This window comes from Monodelphis domestica, chromosome 2, assembly GCF_027887165.1.
Source record: "Monodelphis domestica isolate mMonDom1 chromosome 2, mMonDom1.pri, whole genome shotgun sequence".
Taxonomy (NCBI): Eukaryota; Metazoa; Chordata; class Mammalia; order Didelphimorphia; family Didelphidae; genus Monodelphis; species Monodelphis domestica.
Window position 1 is genome coordinate 194048925 of NC_077228.1, and position 26961 is coordinate 194075885.

At 36.2% G+C, this 26961-nt stretch overlaps 1 protein-coding gene across 13 annotated transcripts in view; it reads right to left on the bottom strand.

The window, feature by feature from the left end:
- Positions 1 to 26961, bottom strand: part of ATP6V0A1 (ATPase H+ transporting V0 subunit a1) — an 89149-nt gene that overhangs the window by 38511 nt on the left and 23677 nt on the right. For all 13 annotated transcript variants that reach the window (XM_056816734.1, XM_001363576.3, XM_001363489.3 and 10 more), the window contains 4 exons: positions 26257 to 26383; positions 24419 to 24501; positions 22927 to 23020; positions 3088 to 3300 (listed from right to left, as the gene is read on the bottom strand). In XM_056816734.1, the coding sequence (XP_056672712.1) occupies positions 3088 to 3300; positions 22927 to 23020; positions 24419 to 24501; positions 26257 to 26383 (517 nt within the window). The remainder of the gene's footprint in view (positions 1 to 3087; positions 3301 to 22926; positions 23021 to 24418; positions 24502 to 26256; positions 26384 to 26961) is intronic.

Below are 26961 nucleotides of genomic sequence, written 5' to 3' on the forward strand. Positions count from 1 at the left end.
GGAGAGAGGGCTTCAAAGCCCCTTCCAATTCTAAGATTATATGATTCTATATTTACCTTTAAATGGTGTTTAGGAAAGAGGACTTGCAGTCCCAGAACTCAAACTATACTATAAAGCAGTGGTCCTCAAAACAATTTGGTACTAGCTAAGAGGCAGAAAGGAGGATCAGTGGAATAGACTTGGGGCAAATGACCTCAGCAAGACAGTCTATGATAACTCCAAAGATTCCAGTTTTGGGGACCAAAACCCACTATTTGATAAAAACTGCTGGAAACTATAAGCAAATTAGGTGAACACAGAATAGTATAGTTGTCAGATCTATGGGAAAGGAAAGACTTTAAAACCAAGCAAGAGCCAGAAAAAAATCACAAAATGTAAAATCGATACTTTTGATTACATCAAATTAAAAAGTTTTTGTACAAACAAAACGAATGCACCCCAAATTAGAAGGGAAGCAACAAATTGGGAAACAATCTTCATTACAAAAACTTCTGACAAAGGTCTAATTACTCAAATTTAAGAGCTAAATCAATTGTACAAAAAATCGAGCCATTCTCCAACTGATAAATGGGCAAGGGACATGAACAGGCAATTTTCAGTTTAAGAAATCAAAACTATTAAAAAGCACATGAAAAAGTGCTCTAAATCTCTTATAATCAGAGAAATGCAAATCAAAACAACTCTAAGGTATCACCTCACGCCTAGCAGATTGGCTAACATGACAGCAAAGGAAAGTAATGAATGCTGGAGGGGATGTGGCAAAGTTGAGACATTAATTCATTGCTGGTGGAGTTGTGAATTGATCGAACCATTCTGGAGGGCAATTTGGAACTATGCCCAAAGGGTGCTAAAAGACTGTCTGCCCTTTGATCCAGCCATAGCACTGCTGGGTTTGTGCCCCAAAGAGATAATAAGGAAAAAGACATGTACAAAAATATTCATAGCTGCGCTCTTTGTGGTGGCAAAACATTGGAAAATGAGGGGATGCCCTTCAATTGGAGAATGGCTGAACAAATTGTAGTATATGTTGGTGATGGAATACTATTGTGCTCAAAGGAATAATAAAGTGGAGGAATTCCATGCGCACTGGAACAACCTCCAGGAATTGATACAGAGTGAGAGGAGCAGAACCAGGAGAACATTGTACACAGAGACCGATACACTGTGGTACAATCGAATGTAATGGACTTTCTCCATTAGTGGCAATGCAGTGATCCTGAACAACTTGGAGGAACCTATGAGAAAAACCACTATCCACATCCAGAGGAAACACAGTGGGAGTAAAAACACCGAAGAAAAACAACTGCTTGAATACATGGTTCGAAGGCATATGGTTGGGGATATAGACTAAATGAACATCCTAGTGCAAACACCAACAACATGGAAATAGGTTCGGATCAAGGACACAAGTAATACCCAATGAAATTGCACGTGGGCTGCGGGAAGAGTGGGTGGAGGGGAGGGAGGGAAATAATGTGATTATTGTAACCAAGGAATAATGTTCTAAATTGACTAAATAAACTTATTCAAATGGAAAAAAAGAATATTAGGCTCCCTGAAAATTAAAATAATCCAATCATAAAAAAATGAAGGGTGTTTAGGGGTAACGATAAAATAATAGATATTGGGAAAATTGGAAGACAGTATGGGAGAGTTTAGATTTGGATCAACATCTCATACCCTACACCAAGATAAACTTTAGAATGGGTAAATGACTTGAATATAAAGAAGGAAACTATAAGTAAATTAGGTGAACATAGAATAGTATACTTGTCATATCTTTGGGAAAGGAAAGATTTTAAGACCAAGCAAGAGTTGGAAAAAAATCACAAAATGTAAAATAAATAATTTTGATTACATTCAATTAAAGTTTTTGTAAAAACAAAACCAATGCAACCAAAATTAGAAGGGAAGTAACAAATTGGGAAAAAACTTTATAACAAAAACCTCTGACAAAGGTCTAATTACTTAAATTTACAAAGAGCTAAATCAATTGTACAAAAAAAATCAAACTATTCTCCAATTGATAAATGGACAAGAGAAATGAATAGGCAATTTTCAGATGAAGAAATCAAAACTATTAATAAGCACATGATAAAGTGTTCTAAATCTCTTATAATCAGAGAGATGCAAATCAAAACAACTCTGAGGTATCATCTAGCAGATTGGCTAACATGACAGCAAAAGAAAGTAATGAATGATGGAGGGGATGTGACAAAGGTGGGACATTAATGCATTGCTGGTGGAGTTGTGAATTGATTGAACCATTCTGGAGGGCAATTTGGAACTATGCCCAAAGGGCGCTAAAAACTGTCCGCCCTTTGATCCAGTCATAGCACTGCTGGGTTTGTACCCCAAAGAGATAATAAGGAAAAAGACTTGTACAAGAATATTTATAGCTGCGCTCTTTGTGGTGGCAAAAAAAATTGGAAAATGAGGGGATGCCCTTCAATTGGAGAATGGCTGAACAAATTGTAGTATATGTTGGTGATGGAATACTATTGTGCTCAAAGGAATAATAAACTGGAGGAATTCCATGTGAACTGGAATGACCTCTAGGAACTGATGCAGAGTGAGAGGAGCAGAACCAGGAGAACATTATATACAGAGACTGATACACTGTGGCACAATCGAATATAATGGACTTTCTCCATTAGTGGCAATGCAGTGATCCTGAACAACTTGGAGGAACCTATGAGAAAGAACACTACCCACATCCAGAGGAAAAACTGTGGGAGCAGAAACACCGAAGAAAAACAACTGCTTGATTACATGGGTTGAGGGGGATATGATTGGGAATGTAGACTCTAAATGACCATCCTAGTGCACACATCAACAACATGGAAATAGCTTCTGATCAAGGACCCAGTGGAATTGTGCGTCATCTATAGGAAGAGGTGGGGAAAGGGGAAGGAGGGAAAGAATATGATTCTTGTAACCAAGGAATAATGTTCTAAATTGACTAAATAAAATAAAAAAAAAAAGATATTAAAACATTGTGAAAGTAAGACCATCATAGAAACCCAAAGAATCAGAACCATGGTCTTTGTGGAGTTTGCAGGGGTGCTTCAGCCCAGCAATACTTACTGTGCCTCTCCTGAGAGCAAACTGAACAGAATCTAGTTCAGTGACAGGACACCAGACCTCAGCAATCAGACACTTTTGGGTTACATCAATGTTACACATGTTCAGGGTATGGTAGATGGCCTTCATCTTCCGAACTTTGATGAACCAGACACGGATATTTTTAGCAGTTGCCTGGAGAACCCTCTGTCGGTGATCCTCTGTTTGGTTCAGAACCTTGTATGAAAAGAAGGAATAAGTGAGGGGGACGCTGGGTAGATTGAGGTCCTGGACTCAAATCTGGCCCTAGATTTGAATCTAACTGTGTGATCCTGGGCAAGTTACTTAACTCCCATTTCCGCACCCTTACTGCTTGTCTGACATGGAACCAATACATGGAATTGATTCTAAGGTGGAAGGTAAGGGTTTAAAAAAAAAAGAAGAATAAAAAGGAATAAGTGAATCTTGCAGCCAAAATGCTGATTTGTATCCCATGAGATAACTGGCAGATAACAAAGCTCTGAATTTCCTTAAGGGTGGCTAGTTTCTACCTTTCTATTCTTCTGGATAAAATGGTTTTCCTTAGCCAAAATGGTAGAGAATTATTCCCCAAGTAAGTATTTGTTACTGATTTTCGTTTAGTGGCTTTATTGCCTCTATGATTTAAGCTGAAAATACAATACATTGTTCATTGCTTTCCTGGGATTGACTCTCATGGATTTTTCATCTGTCACCAAGGAGCTTGTAGTTTTAGGTTACATAGTGCCACAAAAAGTACCATAACAGCGGAGCAATGAGTTGTAGAACAGACAAAACTATACTTCTGCGTAAGCAATTGAAGAATTCCATGGAAATACCTATCTTGAGGGACCACCGTGTGTATCTAGAATGCCCTTCACCAATGTAATAATGGATTTATAGTCATGTATTTGCTCGGTTGTTCAATAACAATAAAAAAGTTCTAATTGTTTACCCAATTGCAAGTGCAGATTTCCCACTAAGATAGTCCATTACAAATATAGAAATATGATGTAGGAGATGACAGTCATAATCATTCCAATTTCCACTGTTCACCATCAAATGTTTAAGGTCTCAGACAAGATTGTCAGGGACCTGACACTACCTACATGACCTTGGGCCTGGTATAGGTGGCCTTTAAAGGTTTCTTCCAGGTTTGGATCTAAGACACATTTCTTTAGAATCTGAATTTCCATTTTTTTTTTTGGAGTAGGAAAGGCATCAAACAACATAGAATAAACTCCTGACCAAGGACCCTATACAGAGAAGCAAAATTATTCCCTAAAAGATTATACCCCAAGGAGTTAAGTCCTTTATAGGACTTTTAAATATAGGACCTTTAAGTCCCATATACACACAAATATTTATAGTAACACTTTTTGTGGTAGCAAGATGCTATCAATTAAGGAATGGTTAACCAAATTGTGGAAAATGAATATAACAGAATATCATAAGAAATAATGATTATGAGGACTACAGAGAAGCAGGGAAAACTTTTATGAACTAATGCAAAATGAAGTAAGCAAAACCAGGAAAACAATATACACAGTAAGCATAGAAATATAAATGGACAAAAGACATGAAACTGAATGCTATGAAATTATATTGTCCAAGCTTGGCTTAAATGACAACAAAGAATATATCCCATTCTTTGCAGAAGTGGAAAGCACTATGGGCATAGAAACTATATACCAAGGCAACTAGGTGGCTCACAGGATAGAAAAGCAGGACTGGAGACAGGAGGTCTATGGTTTAAATCTGGTCTCAGGAAAATGGCGGCCTAGAAGGAGCAGAAGATCAGACCTCTAAATACCTTTCCTTACCAATCACAAACTAAATGCTCCTAGGGGACTGAAAATCAAAAAAACAAGACAGAGCCAAGGAACCCTCCTGCTAGACTCAATTCAAAAGGTACACCCCCCCAAAAGCTGGAATCTGAGAACACTCGGATTTAAGGGGAAGGCAGAAGGAAGGTCCCAAGATCCCTTACCCGGCCACCTAGACCACTGCACCTCCAGTGGCAGCAGGAATCTCTGGGCAGGCAAAGGTGCTGGTCTGGAGGGTGTACTTTGTGGGCAGGGCTGTGCCAAGCTCAGAGCATTGAACAAAGATGGCGGGGAAGGAGCTGGAGAGGAAGCATAGAGCTGGCAGCCTGGCCAGAGCTGTGGAGATCCTCCATATTGCTCCAGCCTTGCAGGAGGTTTTGGCCTCAGAGCACACACAGCCCAACCCATCAAAAGTCTTCAGAACTCAGGGAAGCCCAGGCTCCACACCCCTCCCTCATTGACTGCTGGACTTTAATCCAATCAAAAGTCTCCAGAGGACAGGGAAGCTCAAACCCCCAACAACCCTCCCCCACAGACTGCACTGAGAGATCTTCTGACAAAGCTCCAAGAGGGGAGACTGACAGAAGCCCCCAGAACCAAAAACATGAGAGGAGCAAGAGCACAGACAAATAAGGGGAGCAAAGAAGGGGTGAATATGAGCAAACAACAGAAAAAGAAGAAAGAAATTACAGTACACAGCTTCTATTCAGCTAATGGAACAGAGGGGTAGGGATCAGCAAACGATAAATGAGAAATCCCAGTGAATTGGATACAGGCTTTGAAAGAACTCAAAATGCAATTCAAAATACAATTAAGAGAGACTGTAGACAATTGGGAAAAGAACTTAAAAACTAAGATAAGTCATCTGGAAACAGAGGCACTTGCACTAAAATGAGAAAATAGTGTCTTGAAAGCCAAAATCAACCAGCTAGAAAATGAGGCAAAGGAGATGAAAGATGAAGTAAAGAGGATGAAAGATGACCTCTATAGAAAATCAGAGCAGAAAGAGAAGGATGACCAAAAAGCCAGGGATGAAATCCAGTCTTTAAGAACCAGAATACAACAACTAGAATTAAGTGACCTCACAAGGCAGCAGGACACTATTAAAGAAAACCAAAAGAATGAAAAAATTGAGGAAAATATGAGGCATCTCATTCACAAAACAGACGATTTAGAAAATCATTCAAGGAGAGACAATTTAAGAATCATTGGTCTTCCAGAAGACCATGACAAAAGAAAAATCCTGGACACAATACTACAGGAAATTATTCAAGAAAACTGCCCCAATGTTCTAGAACAAAAGGGAAAAGTGGAGATTGAAAGAATTCACAGATAATCTCCTATACTTAATCCCCAACTGACAACACCCAGGAATGTTATAGCCAAATTCAAGAACTATCAGACCAAAGAAAAGATATTACAAGCTACCAAGAAGAAGTCATTAAGATACCATGGAACCACAGTGAGGATAATGCAGGATCTGGCTGCATCCACACTGAGGGACAAAAAGGCATGGGATATGATATTCCAGAAAGCAAGGGAACTAGGTCTACAACCAAGAATCAACTACCCAGCAAAACTGACTATATTCTTACAGGGGAAAGTATGGTCATTCAACAAAATAGAAGAATTCCAAGAATTTGTAAAGAAAAGGCCAGACCTGATCAGAAAATTCAATGCCCAAGCACAGAACTCAAGAGAATCCCCAAAAGGTAATTTTTAAAAAAGGGAAAAAAGAAAAACAAAGAAAACAAACAAACAATAAAAAACCTTTTTTTAAGAGACTCAATAAGTTAAAATGTTATTTATTCCTATAAGAAAAGAGGTCATTGATAACTCTTAAAAACTGTTATCACCTGGGCAGCTAGAAGAATTACACTTAGAGGGAACCGTGACAAACTGTATAGGATTGTGAGATTTAAAATGGTTGAGGTCTTAAACTGTAGTGATTAAAATAGTGGAAGATATAAATTGTGATAGATATAAGAGAGGGTGAGTAAATTTGACCGCAGAAATATGTTTCACTACAGTGTCTTGGGTTTTAAAATCAAATATAAGGTGGTTGCCAGGGAAATATTCCCAATTATTCAAATACCCAAGTCAATTGGGTTTTATAGAGATTTTAATTAACAATACAATGAGTAATCAAAGAAAAGAGAGAGAGAGTAAGAAAGGAATAAGTATGAAGGGCCTCAAGCCAATATGGCCTAGACCTGAGTCTTAAAAGAGAAATCAGTCAGTTTTTTTAACACTCACCACAAGGTCTAACTAAACAAGGATACTAGTGACACCAGGCCAGCGTCCTTCCTCAAAGAGTCTTCCAGCCAGAGATTGTTTCAAAGGGCCTCTCTCAAGAACCTCCAGAGCTCCTACCCCAGAGGGACAGAGCCCCTCAGAGCCCCTCTCCTTCAGAATGAGAATCAGAAATTGAGATCTTTTGCTCTTCTCTGAGCTCTTATTTTTAAGGGCAAAATCTCCTTTGTCACCTCCCCTAAGTCCTTACATTTACCAATCACTGTAGATGTTTCTAAAGGACCACCTATTTTGAATTCACAGCTGAGTAGTTTTAATCTCTTTAGTAAGTCAGGAAAAAATGCTGCTGTGTCGACAAATTTCATTAAGAAAAAACCTCTGAATAAGTTATCACCCTTTTAGGTTTAAGTAGTTTACAAGTTGCCCCACCTTTATAGGTACTTAGTATCCCATTGTATCAATTCTAAAACAGTCATGACTCAAAGAACTTCCTGTCCCTTCCATAAGCATGGATCAAAGTACTTTCATTGTTCAGCAAGCCATTTTCTGTCCTAAAGCAGTCTTAAGTAGGGTGGAGCAGGGACACTCCCATAGCTAGGAGCCCCCACACTCAAGTAGAGTTCTCACCATCTGCTAGGGAATTTTTTTAAGTAGGAGATTTCCCAATGGGGGAAACCACTAACATTCATAAGTCTGAGAAATTTTGAGGTTTACAGGATGAAAGGACAAGACATAAATAGGTATATAGATATATGCATGCAAAAATACATATACATGTGTGTATATATATATGTATACATATATATATATACACACACACACAACTAGAGATAAAAAAGAGATTAATACTAAAAGAAATGGGAAAAGAAACAAATGGGAGTAAATTTATGTGTCACAAAGAAGCTCATGGCAGGAGGGGGAAGAACATCAATACACTGTAATGGTAAAGAGGTGGGAGACAGGAAATATTCAACTGTTACGTGCTTTGAAATTGACCCAAAGAGGAAAGAACAATCCAATCCATTGGGGCAGAGAATAGATTTTCCCCCTAAAGGGGAGTAGAAGGGTAACAAATGGACTGGTGGGGAGGGAAGCAGTACAAGGGAGGGAGAGGGTGGGGGGGGTAATTTTAGAAAGACTACAGGGAAAATAAGGGGGGAATAAGAAGGGAAGGGGGTAGAAAGGGAAGTAAAATAAGGGTGGGAACTAGGGAGACTGATTAAAAACAAACATTGTTGTAGAAGGAAATAGTGAAAGAAGGAAATGCTGGGAAATACACAGCTAGTAATCATAACTCTGAATGTGAATGGAATGAACTCACCCATAAAATGCAAGCAAATAGCAGAGTGGATTAGAATCCAAAACTGTACCATATGCTGTCTACAAGAAACATACATGAAGAAGTAGATACGCTTAGGGTGAAAGTAAGAGGATAGAGCCAAATCTATTGGGCATTAACTGATAAAAAGGCAGAAGTTGCAATCATGATAAAAGCCAAAGTAAAAATAAATCTAGTTAAAATAGATAGGGAAGGTAATTACATCCTGATAAAAGGCAGTATAGACAATGAAGAAATATCTGTACTCAACATGTATGCACCAAATGGCATAGCATCCAAATTTCTAAAGGAGAAACTAGTGGAGCTCAAGGATGAAATAGATAGAAAAACTATACTAGTGGGAGACCTGAACCTTCCTCTATCTGAACTAGATAAATCAAACCAAAAAATAAATAAGAAAGAGGTAAGAGAAGTGAATGAAATCTTAGAAAAATTAGAGTTAGTAGACATGTGGAGAAAAAAAAGAGGGGCAAAAAGGAATATACCTTTTTTTCAGCAGCACATGGTACATTCACAAAAACTGACCATGTATTAGGGCATAAAAACATTGCAAATGAGTACAAAAGAGCAAAAATAATAAATTCAACCTTCTCAGATCACAATGCAATGAAAATAATAATTAGTAAGGGTACATGGAGAGGTAAATAAAAAATTAATTGGAAATTAAACAATACGATTCTCCAAAACTGGTTAGTTAAAGAACAAATTGTAAAAACAATTAATTTCATTGAAGAAAATGCCAATGATGAGACATCCTTACAAAACCTATGGGATGCAGCCAAAGCATTATGCAGGGGGAAATTTATATTCTTGAGTTCATATATCAACAAATTAAGAAGGGCAAAGGTCAATGAATTGGGCATGCAAATTAAAAAATTAGTAAGCGAACAAATTAAAAATCCTCGGATGAAGACTAAATTAGAGACCCTAAAAATCAAAAGAGAAATTAATAAATTGAAAGTCAAAGAACTATTGATTTAATAAATAAGACTAGAAGCTGGTACTTTGAAAAAACAAATAAAATAGACAAAGTATCAGTCAGTCTAATTTAAAAAAGGAAGGAAAAAAAACAAAATTGACAGTATCCAAGATGAAAAGGGAGACCTCACCTCTAATGAAGAGGAAATTAAGGTAATCACTAAAAATTACTATGCCCAATTATATGGCAACAAATATGGCAATCTAGTTGAAATAGATGAAATTCTTACAAAAACATAAATTGCCTAGACTAACAGAGGAAGAAACAAATTACCTAAACAACCCCATATCAGAAAAAGAAATTGAACAAGCCATCAAAGAACTCTCTAAGAAAAAATCCCCAGGTCCAGATGGATTCACACATGAATTCTATCAAACATTCAAAGAAAAACTAGTCCCAATACTAGACAAACTATTTGACAGAATAAGCAAAGGAGTTCTACCAAATTCATTTTATGATATAAACATGGTACTGATCCCAAAGTCAGGCAGGTCAAAAACAGAGAAAGAAAACTATAGACCAATCTCTTTAATGAATATAGATGCAAAAATCTTAAATAGGATACTAGCAAAAAGACTCCAGCAAGTCATCACAAGGGTTATTCACTATGACCAGGTAGGATTCATACCAGGAATGCAAGGATGGTTCAATATTAGGAAAACCATACCCATAATTTTCCATATTTAAAAGCAAACTGATTATCACATGATTATCTCAATAGATGCAGAAAAAGCCTTTGATAAAATACAACACCCATTCCTATTGAAAACACTAGAAAGTATAGGAATAGAAGGGTCTTTCCTCAAAATAATAAAGAGTATATATCTAAAACCACTAGCAAACATCATCTGCAATGGGGATAAACTAGATGCATTCCCAATAAGATCAGGAGTGAAACAAGGATGCCCATTATCACCTTTATTATTTAACATTGTACTAGAAACACTAGCAGTAGCAATTAGAGAAGAAAAAGAAATTGAAGGTATTAAAATTGCCAATGAGGAGACCAAGCTATTACTCTTTGCGGATGATATGATATGAACACTCTCCACACAATTAAAACTAGATCTAAACAATTGGAAAAACATTGATTGCTCATGTGTGGGACGAGCCAACATAATAAAAATGAAAATCCTACCAAAATTAATTTACTTATTTAGTGCCATATCCATTAACTACCAAAAAACTTATTTATGGAGTTAGGAGAAAAACATAACAAAGTTCATTTGGAAGAACAAAAGATCAAGGATATCCAGGGAAATCATGAAAAAGAAATGCAAAGGAAGGTGGCCTTGCAGTCCTCGTTCTCAAACTATACTATAAAGCAGTGGTTATCAAAACAATTTGGTACTGACTAAGAGACAGAAAGGAGGATCAGTGGAACAGACTTCAGGTAAATGACTTCAGCAGGACAGTCTATGATCCAAAGATCCCAGTTTTGGGGATCAAAACCCACTTTTTGATAAAAACTGCTTGGAAAATTGTAAGACAGTATGGGAGAGATTAGGTTTGGATCAACATCTCACACCCTACACCAAGATAAACTCAGAATGGGTGAATGACCTGAATATAAAGAAGGAAACTATAAGCAAATTAGATGAACACAGAATAGTATACTTGTCAGATCTTTGGGAAAGGAAAGACTTTAAAACCAAGCAAGAGCTAGAAAAAAATCACAAAATGTAAAATCAATAATTTTGATTACATCAAATTAAAAAGTTTTTGTACAAACAAAACGAATGCACCCAGAATTAGAAGGGAAGCAACAAATTGGGAAATAATCTTCATTACAAAAACCTCTGACAAATGTCTAATTACTCAAATTTATAAAGAGCTAAACCAATTGTACAAAAAAGCAAGTCATTCTCCAATTGAAAAATGGGCAAGGGACATGAATAGGCAATTTTCAGATGAAGAAATTAAAACTATTAATAAGCACATGAAAAAGTGCTCTAAATCTCTTATAATCAGAGAAATGCAAATCAAAACAACTCTGAGGTATCACCTCACACCTAGCAGATTGGCTAACATGACAGCAAAGGAAAGTAATGAATGCTGGAGGGGATGTGGCAAAGTAGGGACATTAATTCATTGCTGGTGGAGTTGTGAACTGATCCAACCATTCTGGAGGGCAATTTGGAACTATGCCCAAAGGGCGACAAAAGAATATCTACCCTTTGACCCAGCCATAGCACTGCTGGGTCTGTACCCCAAAGAGATAATGGACACAAAGACTTGTACAAAAATATTCATAGCTGCGCTCTTTGTGGTGGCCCAAAACTGGAAAACGAGGGGATGCCCATCAATTGGGGAATGGCTGAACAAACTGTGGTATATGTTGGTGATGGAATACTATTGTGCTCAAAGGAATAATAAAGTGGAGAAGTTCCATGGAGACTGGAACAACCTCCAGGAAGTGATGCAGAGCGAGAGGAGCAGAACCAGGAGAACATTGTACACAGAGACTAATACACTGTGGTATAATCGAACGTAATGGACTTCTCCATTAGGGGCGGTGTAATGTCCCTGAACAACTTTCAGGGATCCAGGAGAAAAAAAACACCATTCATAAGCAAAGGATAAACTATGGGAGTGGAAACACCGAGAAAAAGCAACTGCCTGAATACAGAGGTTGAGGGGACATGACAGAGGATAGACTTTAAATGAACACTCTAATGCAAATACTATCAACAAAGCAATGGGTTCAAATCAAGAAAACATCTAATGCCCAGTGGACTTACGCGTCGGCTATGGGGGGTGGGGGGGGAGGAAAAGAAAATGATCTATGTCTTTAACGAATAATGCTTGGAAATGATCAAATAAAATACATTTAAAAAAAAAAAAAAAAAAAAAAAAAAAAAAAAAAAAAAAAAAAAAAAAAAAAAAAAAAAAAAAAGAAAAACTATACTAGTGGGAGACCTGAACCTTCCTCTATCTGAACTAGATAAATCAAACCAAAAAATAAATAAGAAAGAGGTAAGAGAAGTGAATGAAATCTTAGAAAAATTAGAGTTAGTAGACATGTGGAGAAAAAAAAGAGGGGCAAAAAGGAATATACCTTTTTTTCAGCAGCACATGGTACATTCACAAAAACTGACCATGTATTAGGGCATAAAAACATTGCAAATGAGTACAAAAGAGCAAAAATAATAAATTCAACCTTCTCAGATCACAATGCAATGAAAATAATAATTAGTAAGGGTACATGGAGAGGTAAATAAAAAATTAATTGGAAATTAAACAATACGATTCTCCAAAACTGGTTAGTTAAAGAACAAATTGTAAAAACAATTAATTTCATTGAAGAAAATGCCAATGATGAGACATCCTTACAAAACCTATGGGATGCAGCCAAAGCATTATGCAGGGGGAAATTTATATTCTTGAGTTCATATATCAACAAATTAAGAAGGGCAAAGGTCAATGAATTGGGCATGCAAATTAAAAAATTAGTAAGCGAACAAATTAAAAATCCTCGGATGAAGACTAAATTAGAGACCCTAAAAATCAAAAGAGAAATTAATAAATTGAAAGTCAAAGAACTATTGATTTAATAAATAAGACTAGAAGCTGGTACTTTGAAAAAACAAATAAAATAGACAAAGTATCAGTCAGTCTAATTTAAAAAAGGAAGGAAAAAAAACAAAATTGACAGTATCCAAGATGAAAAGGGAGACCTCACCTCTAATGAAGAGGAAATTAAGGTAATCACTAAAAATTACTATGCCCAATTATATGGCAACAAATATGGCAATCTAGTTGAAATAGATGAAATTCTTACAAAAACATAAATTGCCTAGACTAACAGAGGAAGAAACAAATTACCTAAACAACCCCATATCAGAAAAAGAAATTGAACAAGCCATCAAAGAACTCTCTAAGAAAAAATCCCCAGGTCCAGATGGATTCACACATGAATTCTATCAAACATTCAAAGAAAAACTAGTCCCAATACTAGACAAACTATTTGACAGAATAAGCAAAGGAGTTCTACCAAATTCATTTTATGATATAAACATGGTACTGATCCCAAAGTCAGGCAGGTCAAAAACAGAGAAAGAAAACTATAGACCAATCTCTTTAATGAATATAGATGCAAAAATCTTAAATAGGATACTAGCAAAAAGACTCCAGCAAGTCATCACAAGGGTTATTCACTATGACCAGGTAGGATTCATACCAGGAATGCAAGGATGGTTCAATATTAGGAAAACCATACCCATAATTTTCCATATTTAAAAGCAAACTGATTATCACATGATTATCTCAATAGATGCAGAAAAAGCCTTTGATAAAATACAACACCCATTCCTATTGAAAACACTAGAAAGTATAGGAATAGAAGGGTCTTTCCTCAAAATAATAAAGAGTATATATCTAAAACCACTAGCAAACATCATCTGCAATGGGGATAAACTAGATGCATTCCCAATAAGATCAGGAGTGAAACAAGGATGCCCATTATCACCTTTATTATTTAACATTGTACTAGAAACACTAGCAGTAGCAATTAGAGAAGAAAAAGAAATTGAAGGTATTAAAATTGCCAATGAGGAGACCAAGCTATTACTCTTTGCGGATGATATGATATGAACACTCTCCACACAATTAAAACTAGATCTAAACAATTGGAAAAACATTGATTGCTCATGTGTGGGACGAGCCAACATAATAAAAATGAAAATCCTACCAAAATTAATTTACTTATTTAGTGCCATATCCATTAACTACCAAAAAACTTATTTATGGAGTTAGGAGAAAAACATAACAAAGTTCATTTGGAAGAACAAAAGATCAAGGATATCCAGGGAAATCATGAAAAAGAAATGCAAAGGAAGGTGGCCTTGCAGTCCTCGTTCTCAAACTATACTATAAAGCAGTGGTTATCAAAACAATTTGGTACTGACTAAGAGACAGAAAGGAGGATCAGTGGAACAGACTTCAGGTAAATGACTTCAGCAGGACAGTCTATGATCCAAAGATCCCAGTTTTGGGGATCAAAACCCACTTTTTGATAAAAACTGCTTGGAAAATTGTAAGACAGTATGGGAGAGATTAGGTTTGGATCAACATCTCACACCCTACACCAAGATAAACTCAGAATGGGTGAATGACCTGAATATAAAGAAGGAAACTATAAGCAAATTAGATGAACACAGAATAGTATACTTGTCAGATCTTTGGGAAAGGAAAGACTTTAAAACCAAGCAAGAGCTAGAAAAAAATCACAAAATGTAAAATCAATAATTTTGATTACATCAAATTAAAAAGTTTTTGTACAAACAAAACGAATGCACCCAGAATTAGAAGGGAAGCAACAAATTGGGAAATAATCTTCATTACAAAAACCTCTGACAAATGTCTAATTACTCAAATTTATAAAGAGCTAAACCAATTGTACAAAAAAGCAAGTCATTCTCCAATTGAAAAATGGGCAAGGGACATGAATAGGCAATTTTCAGATGAAGAAATTAAAACTATTAATAAGCACATGAAAAAGTGCTCTAAATCTCTTATAATCAGAGAAATGCAAATCAAAACAACTCTGAGGTATCACCTCACACCTAGCAGATTGGCTAACATGACAGCAAAGGAAAGTAATGAATGCTGGAGGGGATGTGGCAAAGTTGGGACATTAATTCATTGCTGGTGGAGCTGTGAGTTGATCCAATCATTCTGGATCCAACCAACCATTCTTGGAACTATGCCCAAAGTGTGCTAAAAGACTGTCTGCCCTTTGATCCAGCCATAGCACTGCTGGGTTTGTACCCCAAAGAGATAATAAGGAAAAAGACATGTACAAAAATATTCATAGCTGCGCTCTTTGTGGTGGCAAAACATTGGAAAATGAGGGGATGCCCTTCAATTGGAGAATGGCTGAACAAATTGTAGTATATGTTGGTGATGGAATACTATTGTGCTCAAAGGAATAATGAACTGGAGGAATTTCATGGGGACTGGAACAACCTCCAGGGATTGATGCAGAGTTAGAGGAGCAGAACCAGAAAAACATTGTACACAGAGACTGATACACTGTGAATGTAATGGACTTCTCCATTAGTGACAATGCAGTGATCCTGAACAACTTGGAGGAACCTATGAGAAAAACCACTATCCATATCCAGAGGAAAAACAATGAGAGTAAAAACACTGAAGAAAAAGAACTGCCTGAATACATGGTTCGAAGGCATATGGTTGGGGATATAGACTCTAAATGAACATCCTAGTGTAATCAACATGGAAATAGCTTCTGATCAAGGACACAAGTAATATCCAATGAAATTGAGCCTTGGCAGCAGGAAGAGTGGGTGGAGGGTAGGGAGGGAAATAATGTCATTATTGTAACCAAGGAATAATGTTGTAAATTGACTAAATAAACTTATTCAATTGAGAAAAAAAATAAAAAAATAAACTGAGAAAAATAAACAAACAAAAAAAATCTGGTCTCAGATACTTCCCAATTGTATGACCCTGAGCAAGTCCCAAATGCCTGCCCCTTACTGCTTTTCTGACTTGGAAATGATAACTAAGAATTGATTCTAAGACAGAAGGTGAAGATTTTTTTCTTAAACCAACACTATATAAAAATTTGTACTTCGCTAATGTGATTAGTTTTGCTACATTGTTTGGTTTTTTCCCCATTCTTCATTTTGTAATGAAGATTGTTAGGGGATTTTTAGGGGCAGAGAACATGTTGGGAAATATAGGTGATCTAAAGATAAAAAATATCAATACAAAATTTATTTTCAAAAGCTTTCAAAAAAAAGAAAGAAAGAGACTGTCTTAGCCTGGAGTGAGTAACTTTTAGAGAAAACCAAAGCTTAGAAAACCCATATAAATAAAGAGAATTCATTGTGACCTCCCTCAAAACTGAGTTTGAGGGATCAAAATTATTCTTTGATTATTGCTTGGTTCATAATGAATATTCAGACTCGATCAGAAATGATGATAAATAAATTCAATGGCAACATCCAGTTTTGCCTTTCCCAACATGACATAAGCATTCAATCTCTATTCTTAGGTTATCCTTTTTTTTCATTAAAAAAAAATCTTTTTCAGTTACATGTAGAAACAATTTTTGATAATCATTTTTTGACATTTTAGTATTCAGACCCCTCCCCACCTAGGTGGTGAATACTCTGATATAGGTTATACTTGTACTTTCATGAAATAACATATTTCCACATTGCTCATGTCATGACAGAAGATACACATCACACATACAATAGAAATCTCATGAAGGAAATACAATGGAAGATGACATGATCTGATCTGTACTCAGATGCCAACAGTTCCTTCTTTGGGTGTGGACAGTATTTTCCTCATGAGTCCCTTGTGGTTATCTTAGAGATATGCTTTGCTGATAATGGTCTAGTCCTTCACAGTTGATCATCCTATAATATTCTGTTACTGTATATATATTGTTCTTTTGGTCCAGCTCACTTCACTTTGCTTCTGTTCATATAAGTCTTTCCAGGTTGTTTCTTTGTTTTTTTAACACATTCTGTTCTTTGTTCCTCATGGCACATTAGTATTCCATTACAACCATATACCAGAACTTGTTCATCCAATTGTCAAATGATGGACAACTTTTCAGGTTCCAATTCTTTGCCACTACAAAAAGAGCTGCTATAAATATTTTGGTACAGGTAGGTCCTTTTCCATTATCTCTGATCTCTTTGGGATACAGACCCAGTAGTGGTATTGCTGGGTCAAAAGGTATGCAGTTTTGGGGCCCTTTGAGCCTGGTTCCATATTGCTCTCCAGAATGGTTGTATCAATTCACATCAATTCACAGTGTATTAGTGTCCAGATTTTTTCATATCCCCTCCAATATTGATTATTTTCCTTTTTGGTCACGTTAGCCAATCTAGTAGATGTCCGGTGATATTTCAAGAGTTGTTTTAATTTGTATTTCTCTAATAGATAATGATTTGGAGCATTTTTTCATATGACTATGGATAGTTTTAATTTCTTCCTCTGAGAAGTGTCTGTTGATATTTTTTCACCATCTTTCAATTGGGGAATGCTTTGTATTCTTATAAATTTGATTTAGTTATCTATATATTTGAGAAATGAAACTTTTGTCAGACACTTGCTATAAAAATGTCCCCCAAATCTGTTGTTTCCCTTCTAATCTTGGTTGGTTGCATTGGTTTTATTAGTACAAAACCTTTTAAATTTAATGTAATGTGTGGAAGGAATTTCAGAAAATAAGAACCCAGAATTATTAATTTTACAGTAATAGAAATTATCCATTTCATTTTTCAAAATATTCTGTCTTATTTGGTCATGAATTATCCATAAGTTTGACAGATAAACATATTCCCCTAATTTATGGTATCACTTTTTATTTCTAGATCAAGTATCCACTTTGACTTTATCCTGGTATATGGTATAAGATATTGGTCCATGCCTAATCTCTACCACGCTACTTTCCTGTTATGGATATTAACTGCCATGTGCTGATTATTTAATCTACTCCATTTATCTACCACTTGATTTTTTAGGCAGTACCAGATTGTTTTGATTACTGCTTTATAGTATAATTTGAGATCAAGTATGACCAGGCCTCCTTCCTTCATATTTTTTCATTAATTCTCTTGATTTTCTTGGACTTGTTCTTCCAGATAAACTTTGTTGTTATTTTTTTCTATTTCTATGAAATACTTTTTGGGTAGTTTTACTGGGATGGCACTGAATAAGTAAATTAATTTAGGTAGGAACATCATTTTCACTATATTGGCTTGGACTGCCTATTATGAAGATGGGATTAACTCTCCCCTCGCCCACTTTTATATTAAATCACCAGAAGCATATACACCCCACTTATCCTTAAGTATGGGGAGGTCTGTGACCCACATGTTGCTATAGTGGGTGATGGATCAGAAACCCACTGACTGCCCTCTGGGCAGTCCTAAGCAAAGCAAAAGCTACAATTGGTCCACATAAAGTGGAAGGAATGCACAGGAAATGACACAAAGAAGCATCTTCAAAAGCAGTGGCAACTTCCTGTGAAGGAAGTTCTTCAGAGTTCAAGTTGGAGTTGGAGTTGGAGGCTGGTACTGGATCTGCTTTGTGGGACTCTGAAATTTGATGAGACTGTTCTTGAATCTCTCTCTTTGAACATGGGCGAGTGAAAAGGCTGACTTCTTTCCTGATTTTCTGGAGGTACTAGCCTCTGGAGAGGCCCCTCATCTTGGGGGAGGCCTTGTGGCTAGAACCCTTGTTTATTTCTGGGCCCCCCTTTGCTGGAGCCTCTGAAGAACTGCCTGGTTCAGACTGGACTGGAGTAATTATCTATTCTCTCTCTTTCTCCTTTTGTAAATAAACTACCATAAAAATTCATCCTGACTTGAGTAATATATTATTGGAGATCACATTTTTATACATTTAGTCCAAACTTTTTATTTTAACCCATATGATATCCATTGGAACTTAATGCTTTTCCAGTTGTTTAGGTCTGACTTTTTTTATGTGTGAAAAATGTTTTATGATTGTGTTTATGCATACTTGCTGGGTTTATTCTGGTAGGTATACCCCATGGTATTTTATATTGCCTAGAGTTATTTTGAATGGAATTTTCTTTTCTATCTTTTGTTGTTGGATTTTGTTGTAATAGAAATGCTGATACTTTATATGCTGATAATGATAATAAAATAATTACATTGTGTCCTGCAACTTTGCTGAAGTTAATTCTTTCTTTTAGTTTTTTCATTGATTCTGTATGTATACCATATTATTTGCAAAGAGTGATAATTTTTGTTTCTTTGTTTCCTATTCTCATTTCTTCAATTTTTTTCCTACTCTTATTGCTAAAGAAAGCATTTCTAGTATAATATTAAACAATAGTGGTTATAACAGACATCCTTGTTTTACTCCTGATCTTACTGAGAAGGGTTTTAGTTTATCTCCATTACAGATAATGCTTTCTGATAGATGCCATTTATTACTATGAGGAAGATTCCATTTATTCCAATAATTTCTAATATTTTAACAAGGAATGGGTATTGTATTTTGTTTAATGCTTTTTATGTATCTTTCGAAATAATCATGTGATCTCTGTTGGTTTTGCTATTGATATGGTCAATTATGCTCATAATTTTCCTAATATGGAACCATCCTTGCATTCCTGGTATAAAAATCAGGCATAAAATCTGATTGTGGTGTATAATTCTCATGATATAATGTTGTAATCTCTTACATTATTCCATTTCCCACTGCCCTTCTTATCCTATAGGATCTTTTAAAAATCACTCCTTCCAATTTAACCCTTCTTTTATATTACTCCCCTCCCCCACCACCCCTTTTTTATCTCCCTTCTACTTCTCTATAGGGTAAGATATGATTCTATACCCTAACGAATCTGGCTGTTTTTCCCTCTCTGAGACAATTCCAATGATAGTAAGGTTTAAGTATTATCCATCACGACCCTCATTCTCCCCTCCACTATAATAGTTTCCACCCCCCTGAACCTCTTAATGTGATATAATTTATCCTATTATACTTCTTTCTTCCCATTTCTCAAGTGCAATCCTCTTTTTCACTCTTGTATTTTTTTTTAAATATTATCCTAAATGGCTTACTACCATACCCACTATTAAGATAATGATAACATTTTAGAGTTACAGGTAAAATCTTTCCATATAGGAATATAAACAATTTGACTTTATTGAAGCCTTTAAATTTTTTCTCTTTCTTATTTACCTCTTTATACTTCACTTAAATTTTCTATTTGGACATCAAATTTTCTGTTTAAGTTTGTTCTTTTCTTCAAAAATGTTTGGGTGGCTCAGTGGATTGAGAGCCAGGCCTAGAGACAGAAGGTCCTAGGTTCAAATCTGGCCTCAGACACTTCCCAGCTGTGTGACCCTAGGCAAGTCACTTAACCTCCATTGCCTACTTCTTACCACTCTTCTGCCTTGGAACCAATACACAGTATTGATTCCAAGACGGAAGATAAGAGTTTAAAAAAAAAAAGTGTTTCCATAGACAGCATATTGTGGGATTCTGGTTTTTAATACACTCTGCTATCCTTTTCCATTTTGTGGGTGAATTCATCCCAGTCAAATTCACATTTATGATTACTAATTGTGTGCTTCACTGCATCTTATTTTTTCTCCATTACTCTTTTCTCTCTCTCCTTTTAGCCATTCACTGTTCACAGATGTTTTGTTTTCAATGTCTGCCTACTCCAATTCACCTTCCATTTTGTCCATCCCCATCCTCTTATTCTCCCTACCCTCCTACTTCCCTTTAGGGTAAGGTAGGTTTCTATATGACTGAGTGTAGGTGTTATACCCTCTTTAAGCTAGTTCTGATGAGAGTAAAGTTCAAATATAGCCAATCCATCCCCATTTCTTCCAACTGTATTTTGCCTTATTATGCATTGAGAAGTAGTTTGCCCCTTTCTAACTCTCCTTTTTTCTTCTCACCATGTATTTATCTTTCTCATACTTTATTTATTTGGATATCAGCTCATCTTATTTAGCTTCCTTCCTTCTTTCCTATACTCCTTTTCATTGTTCTAATAGTGACAAAATTCTTAGGTACTTTAGGTATTTTGCATATTTTAAGTACTTTACCTTTCTCAAGTATCACAAATATCATTATTATCTTAATTATCACCTTTCCAGATATGAACTAGTTCTATAAAATACTATATGATTCAACCCCAAACACCATTTGCCTATAGCAGCTGCTTTTTGGTTTATATTAACAGGGTGACAAACATTAAGCACATTAATGAAATAGGAGTTAAAAACTCTAGGTCAGTGTACTCCAAAACTTCTTTGAGTATTAGTAAAAAAACTTTTGAGATTAAAACTGCTCTTTTCCTTCACTAACCATTTCTTTAATATTCTGAACCAAAATGTTCTTCTATGACCTAACATTGCTGTGTAAATGCTGTTTCCCTCTACTAATGTGTAAGTTTCTAGAGGGAAAGGACTGTTTTTACTTTTATACTTGTTATTTCCAGTGTTTATCCCAGAGTTTGGCACAAAGGAAAGGCTTAACATGATTTTTCCTTCCTTCCTTCCTTCCTTCCTTCCTTCCTTCCTTCCTTCCTTCCTTCCTTCCTTCCTTCCTTCCTTCCTTCCTTCCTTCCTTCCTTCCTTCCTTCCTTCCTTCCTTCCTTCCTTCCTTCCTTCCTTCCTTCCTTCCTTCCTTCCTTCCTTCCTTCCTTCCTTCCTTCCTTCCTTCCTTCCTTCCTTCCTCCTTTACTTATCCAAAGGCTAGCTCCATTTTCTACATGAAGCCTTTCCTGATTTTTTCCTATTTGCCCATAATTTCCTCTAAAAATCACCTTGTATTTTGTCTTTGTTTTTGTAAGGAGGAGTGGACTCCCTTAATGCAGACTGTAAGCTTCTTGAGGGGAGGACTGTTTCATTTTTGTCCTTTTAACCTCAGTGCCAGGTGATATACTGGACACATCTCTGGAGCCACTATGCTCCTAGCTGTGGTCTCTTTGATCTTGCTATCCATTCCTTCACTGCTACATTCCCCACTGCTGACTCTTGCTGCCAACACGGTCATCATCTGGCCTGATCACAATGTCACCTTAGCTTCCTTTGATCCCCCAACTCAGTCTGCATCTGTCTCTACCATCATCAAAGTCCTTAGAGGAAGGTGGAAAGAAAAAGAAACCACTAGGCTAAGTCAGAACCCATTGTTGCATGGCTCAGATCTTCTTTGCCAACTTCACTTCCATTACCACTGCCTCTCACAGCAGCTGCTTCTTACTGCCCCATCCTAATATAGTCAATAACCCTATCTCCCATAGGCCTCTCAACCTGCATTAATTCTGGGCTTCTTATTCAGGTTCTATTTGCCTCTGCTGCTATTCATTGCCATAGTATAGTCATGGATTGTGGTAGTGGCAGCATGGAAGAAAGTAGGGAGAAAGGAATTAATGTCCATGCTATTGTTGCAGCAGCCACTCAGAATGAAGAGACCTTTGTCCAAAATCAGCTATCAAAGCTGGAGGTCTGGACTTTTCTTTAAAAATATACATCCTCCATCCCAGCTGTGTGACCCTGGGCAAGTCACTTGACCCCCATTGCCTAGCCCTTACCACTCTTCTGCCTTGGAGCCAATACACAGTATTGACTCCAAGACAGAAGGTAAGGGTGAAAAAAAAAATATATATATATACATCCTCCAATCATTTTAATACATTTTGAGGTCGACTGTTTTAGATAAAAAACAACCAAACCACAGATGCCTAGCAACTGCTAGCCCTCTGAAGGAGGTTAATTTATTTTTTCAGTTCATCAATGAAACCTTCACCTAAAAATTTCTAGTTGGGAAACCATAAACATAATAGACATAGATCACCCAGGAACATTTGCTTGTGGGAGCTTTGGATGCCAATGTGTTAACAAATTATTAGTATTACAAGGAAGGAAAATGATTATGACTACTACAAACTGTTTGTGTTGTTATACCATTTGAAGGTCATCAATTCTGGTGTTAACGCCAGACGCCATTTCCTTTCTCTCCTGTGGTGTCTCTGGGCAGGGATAGAGTGAAGCTCGAAACCTGGAACACATAGGATTTAGCTGAATAATAATGATGTACTCAAGCTAAGTCATCTGAGAAATTACCTAAAGCACCCAAAGAACTGAAAAAGGCTCAGTTTAGGAACAAATGGTAGATTATTAAATGGTTTGATTAATCTGGGGTCAGAGACAAAGCTAATAAATGTGGCACTGAGATTCAAACTGAGCTCTTTCTGACTCTAAAGCAGACCTCCTTCCATTCTAACACAACCTTTCTTTAATTATTGATCACACTTTGCTCTATTTTTATTTAACGAGCAAAAATAAATTTAATGGTAGCAAAGTTATGTCAGATGTCTAGGTTTTAGCCCAAGTTGGATCACTATTATGTTTTTGAAGCTATAAAATTCTCTTTCAGTCAAAAAAAGAAAAGACAATGTGGTTTAAAAAAAAAAAGATATTTTGGTAGATTGGAAAGTGTCAGTCATGGAAACACTTCATAAAGATCTGGGTTCAAATCTCAATACCAATACTTACTAGTGTAACCCTGGGTGAATTGTTTAACATTTTTGAGCCTCAATTTCAACATTTGTAAAAATGAGAGTATTTGCTTTATGCAATTTCAAAGAATTGTTAGGAAGAAAGCGGGTCATAAATCTTAAAGTACCATAAAAATCCAAATTATGATTAAGTGAAGTGTCATTTAAGTGACTAAAGAATGTTATTTCAGAAAACATATACATGATACATACAGATAACTTTGGTACATGTATATAGACTGAATTATTTCAATAAATTATATCACTTATAAAGAACTGAAGGTGAAAGATTTCAGTTCTTCAATAAGAGAAACTTATGACTTTAAAGTTAATTTCTAAATCATTTATCTAATACTTAGACATAGAGGAATTTATTTATTTATTTATTTTTAAACCCTTACCTTCCGTCTTAGAGTCAATACTTCAGCTCCAAGGCAGAAGAATGGTAAGGGCTAGGCAATGGGGGTCAAGTGACTTGCCCTGGGTCACACAGCTGGGAAGTGTCTGAGGTCAGATTTGAACCTAGGACCTCCTGTCTCTAGTCCTGGAGACATAGAGCAATTTAAATAGCTCAATAGCATTACATAGTCTTATCCAAAGGAAAACAAATTTGGATCCAGGCTATTTTGGGGTAACTAGGTGGTACAGTGGTTAGAATGCCAGGCTTGGAGTTGGGAGGACCTGGGTTCAAATCTGGCCTCAGATGCTTCCTTGTTATGTTACCCAGGACAAGTCAGTTAACCCTTTTTGCCTAGACCTTGCTCTTCTGTCTTCTTGTCTTCTGTCTTAGTTACTGGGATAGAAGATAAGAGTCTTTAAAAAAGAATTACTATTTCACTCATCTTCAACTAACACTAAAGAAGCTTTATAATCCCTCTGGGTGGGTACATTTCTCTTACCCTTCACAGATTTTCTTGACTCTATTTTTTAGTTGATCTCCTTGGAAGAAAATTATAAATACAGACTTGTGCACGTTGTCTCCCTAGAAATCAGAAATAAATCAAAATTTCATTTTGGTCTAAATGTTGATGAAAATTTCTAGATAAGTTAGTTTCTTTGGCAGCTAAGAAGCAATAATTTCCTAGTTCCTTCATACACTACACAAGGGTAGTAACCATGTTTGTTAATCACCTCTTGTACCCTTAAAACTTTACTGAAAAATCTTTCCCTTTGATCTTTATTTATTTTCATATTGGGCAAAAGTCCTTAGGGCAGTCTAGGATACTTACTAATTAGATAATTTACCCATTCAACTCAAACATTTTACTTGTTTCCATAATGAAAAAGAAAAGGAAAGGAGTTAATTTTTGCTTAAGAGTTTAAACATTCTCAGATAAGAGATACTAAAGAGCTGCAATGTATAAAGCTACTAAGAGATCATGAAGTGGTTGACCATAATTCACACAAACTTAACTTTAGAAATAAGGCACAGACATATAGTTATGTTATACTCTAAGCTAATTATGAGTACTAAAAAAATCAGGAAATAAGGTATTTAGATGCTGAGGAAGGTCCAGGAGTGTTTCAAATCTCTGAGTTCTCCAGGGATATTGAGAGCACATTCTTTGTGCAGCTGCTCTGGTACAGATATCCAGACCCCCTTCCTGTATTTGTTGATAAAATATTGTTCTTCCTTGCCAGAGGAAACTTGGCTGAATGTTCCTAAGAATAGTTATATACTAGGTGTGACCTTAAACTCAGCATGAAATATTTCCAAAACTTAATAATAATGGCCTTTAGTGAGGCTGCAAATTGCCTCTGTGGTCCATCTATGTTACCATTACCATAACCATAACCATAATCATAATGCAGAAAATAAGTTGCATAAACATTTGGGTCATTTTCAGCTTAGTGATTCAGCCTAAAACCTCATCAGATTAAACATTTCTTCTTCAGAAGAACAAAGCCATGATTTAATAACTGTCATACTAAGTAGAAGCAGAAAGGTAACATTTTCATTAATATAGCGTTATGGGCGTTTTAAGTAGTAGCCAACTCCAGGCTATTTATCTATTTCTGAATAATGGATTGTTTTCCTTATGCATTTAACATGTTTTACTTGTAATACCAGAAATACACAGCTCTGTCCACCCTATCCAAGATTAATATTTTGAACTTATCATTACATCAAATGAAAGATGAAAACTTTCTATCTCAAAGTTCATTAAAGAAAATTACCCAATTTTCCAATCAATTTTTTTTGTTTAAGTAAGAGTCAAAGAAGAAGTCTTCATCAGCTGAAGTACTCTAAATAGCTGAAACTATTATTTTATCAGTTTAGAGCTATAATAGGGCCCTTCCTTTTCTTTTGAAGTTTCCTACACAAATCAATTCAATAGAAATAGAAGCACAATTGTCAAGTAATCTGAACTGGAGCATAACAGTGCTACCAATTCAGAATTCTGATTTTTAGTTGGTTTCTACAAAAGGACAAATTGCTTCAGGTTCCAGAGCAGTAACAGAAGATATATGGACCTAAATCTGAAGTTTCAAATAACTGAAAATTTTTATTTTCAATTGAAGCCTCTCTGCAGTCATATATAAGCTTCAAAACCTATAAATACCATATATTTGATAGAAATTGTGAGAGAGAGGTCTTCTTGGAGCTCATACTGAGAATAAAGAAATAAAGATCTCTTCTTTGAGAAGGATACTTTAGATGGCCCAAGTGTTCTGTTACTATTCTGGACCCCTTTTGTAGAAAACTACTCCGCAGGACACAATTTCCTTGTCTTACAGTCACAGGATCCTCCAGAGGATTCTCGATTTCAGATTGACGCAGGAATACATTCCCTCGGCATACTCTCCACAGCATACGCTCAAAAGTAGGCATGCGCTCTCGGTTAATCACACCAGCCACAAAGCTGTGAAAAGGGGAAAAAAACAAACAAACAAAGAGATTAAAGGCGCTATTCCATTTTAAGGGTTGGACAGCTTTAAAATGATTAAGTAGCTAAAAGAAAAGCCCTGGGACCAGACAAGACCAGCTATGAATGGGTAAGAAAGTTGCCATGATTTGATTCCTGATTCACTCATTCACTACAGGAACCAGAAAGGGTTTTTGTCAATGTAGCAAATACATCAGAAGGGCTAGAAACTGTCAGAGAGATGCAAATCAAAACAACTCTGAGGTAACACCTCACACCTAGCAGATTGGCTAACATGACAGCAAGGGAAAGTAATGAATGTTGGAGGGGATGTGGCAAAGTTGAGACATTAATTCATTGCTGGTGGGCAATTTGGAACTATGCCCAAAGGGCACTAAAAGACTGTCTGCCCTTTGATCCAGCCATAGCACTGCTGGGTTTGTACCCCAAAGAGATAATAAGGAAAAAGACCTGTACAAGAATATTCATAGCTGCGCTCTTTGGGGTGGCAAAAAACTGGAAAATGAGGGGATGCCCTTCAATTGGAGAATGGCTGAACAAATTGTGGCATATGT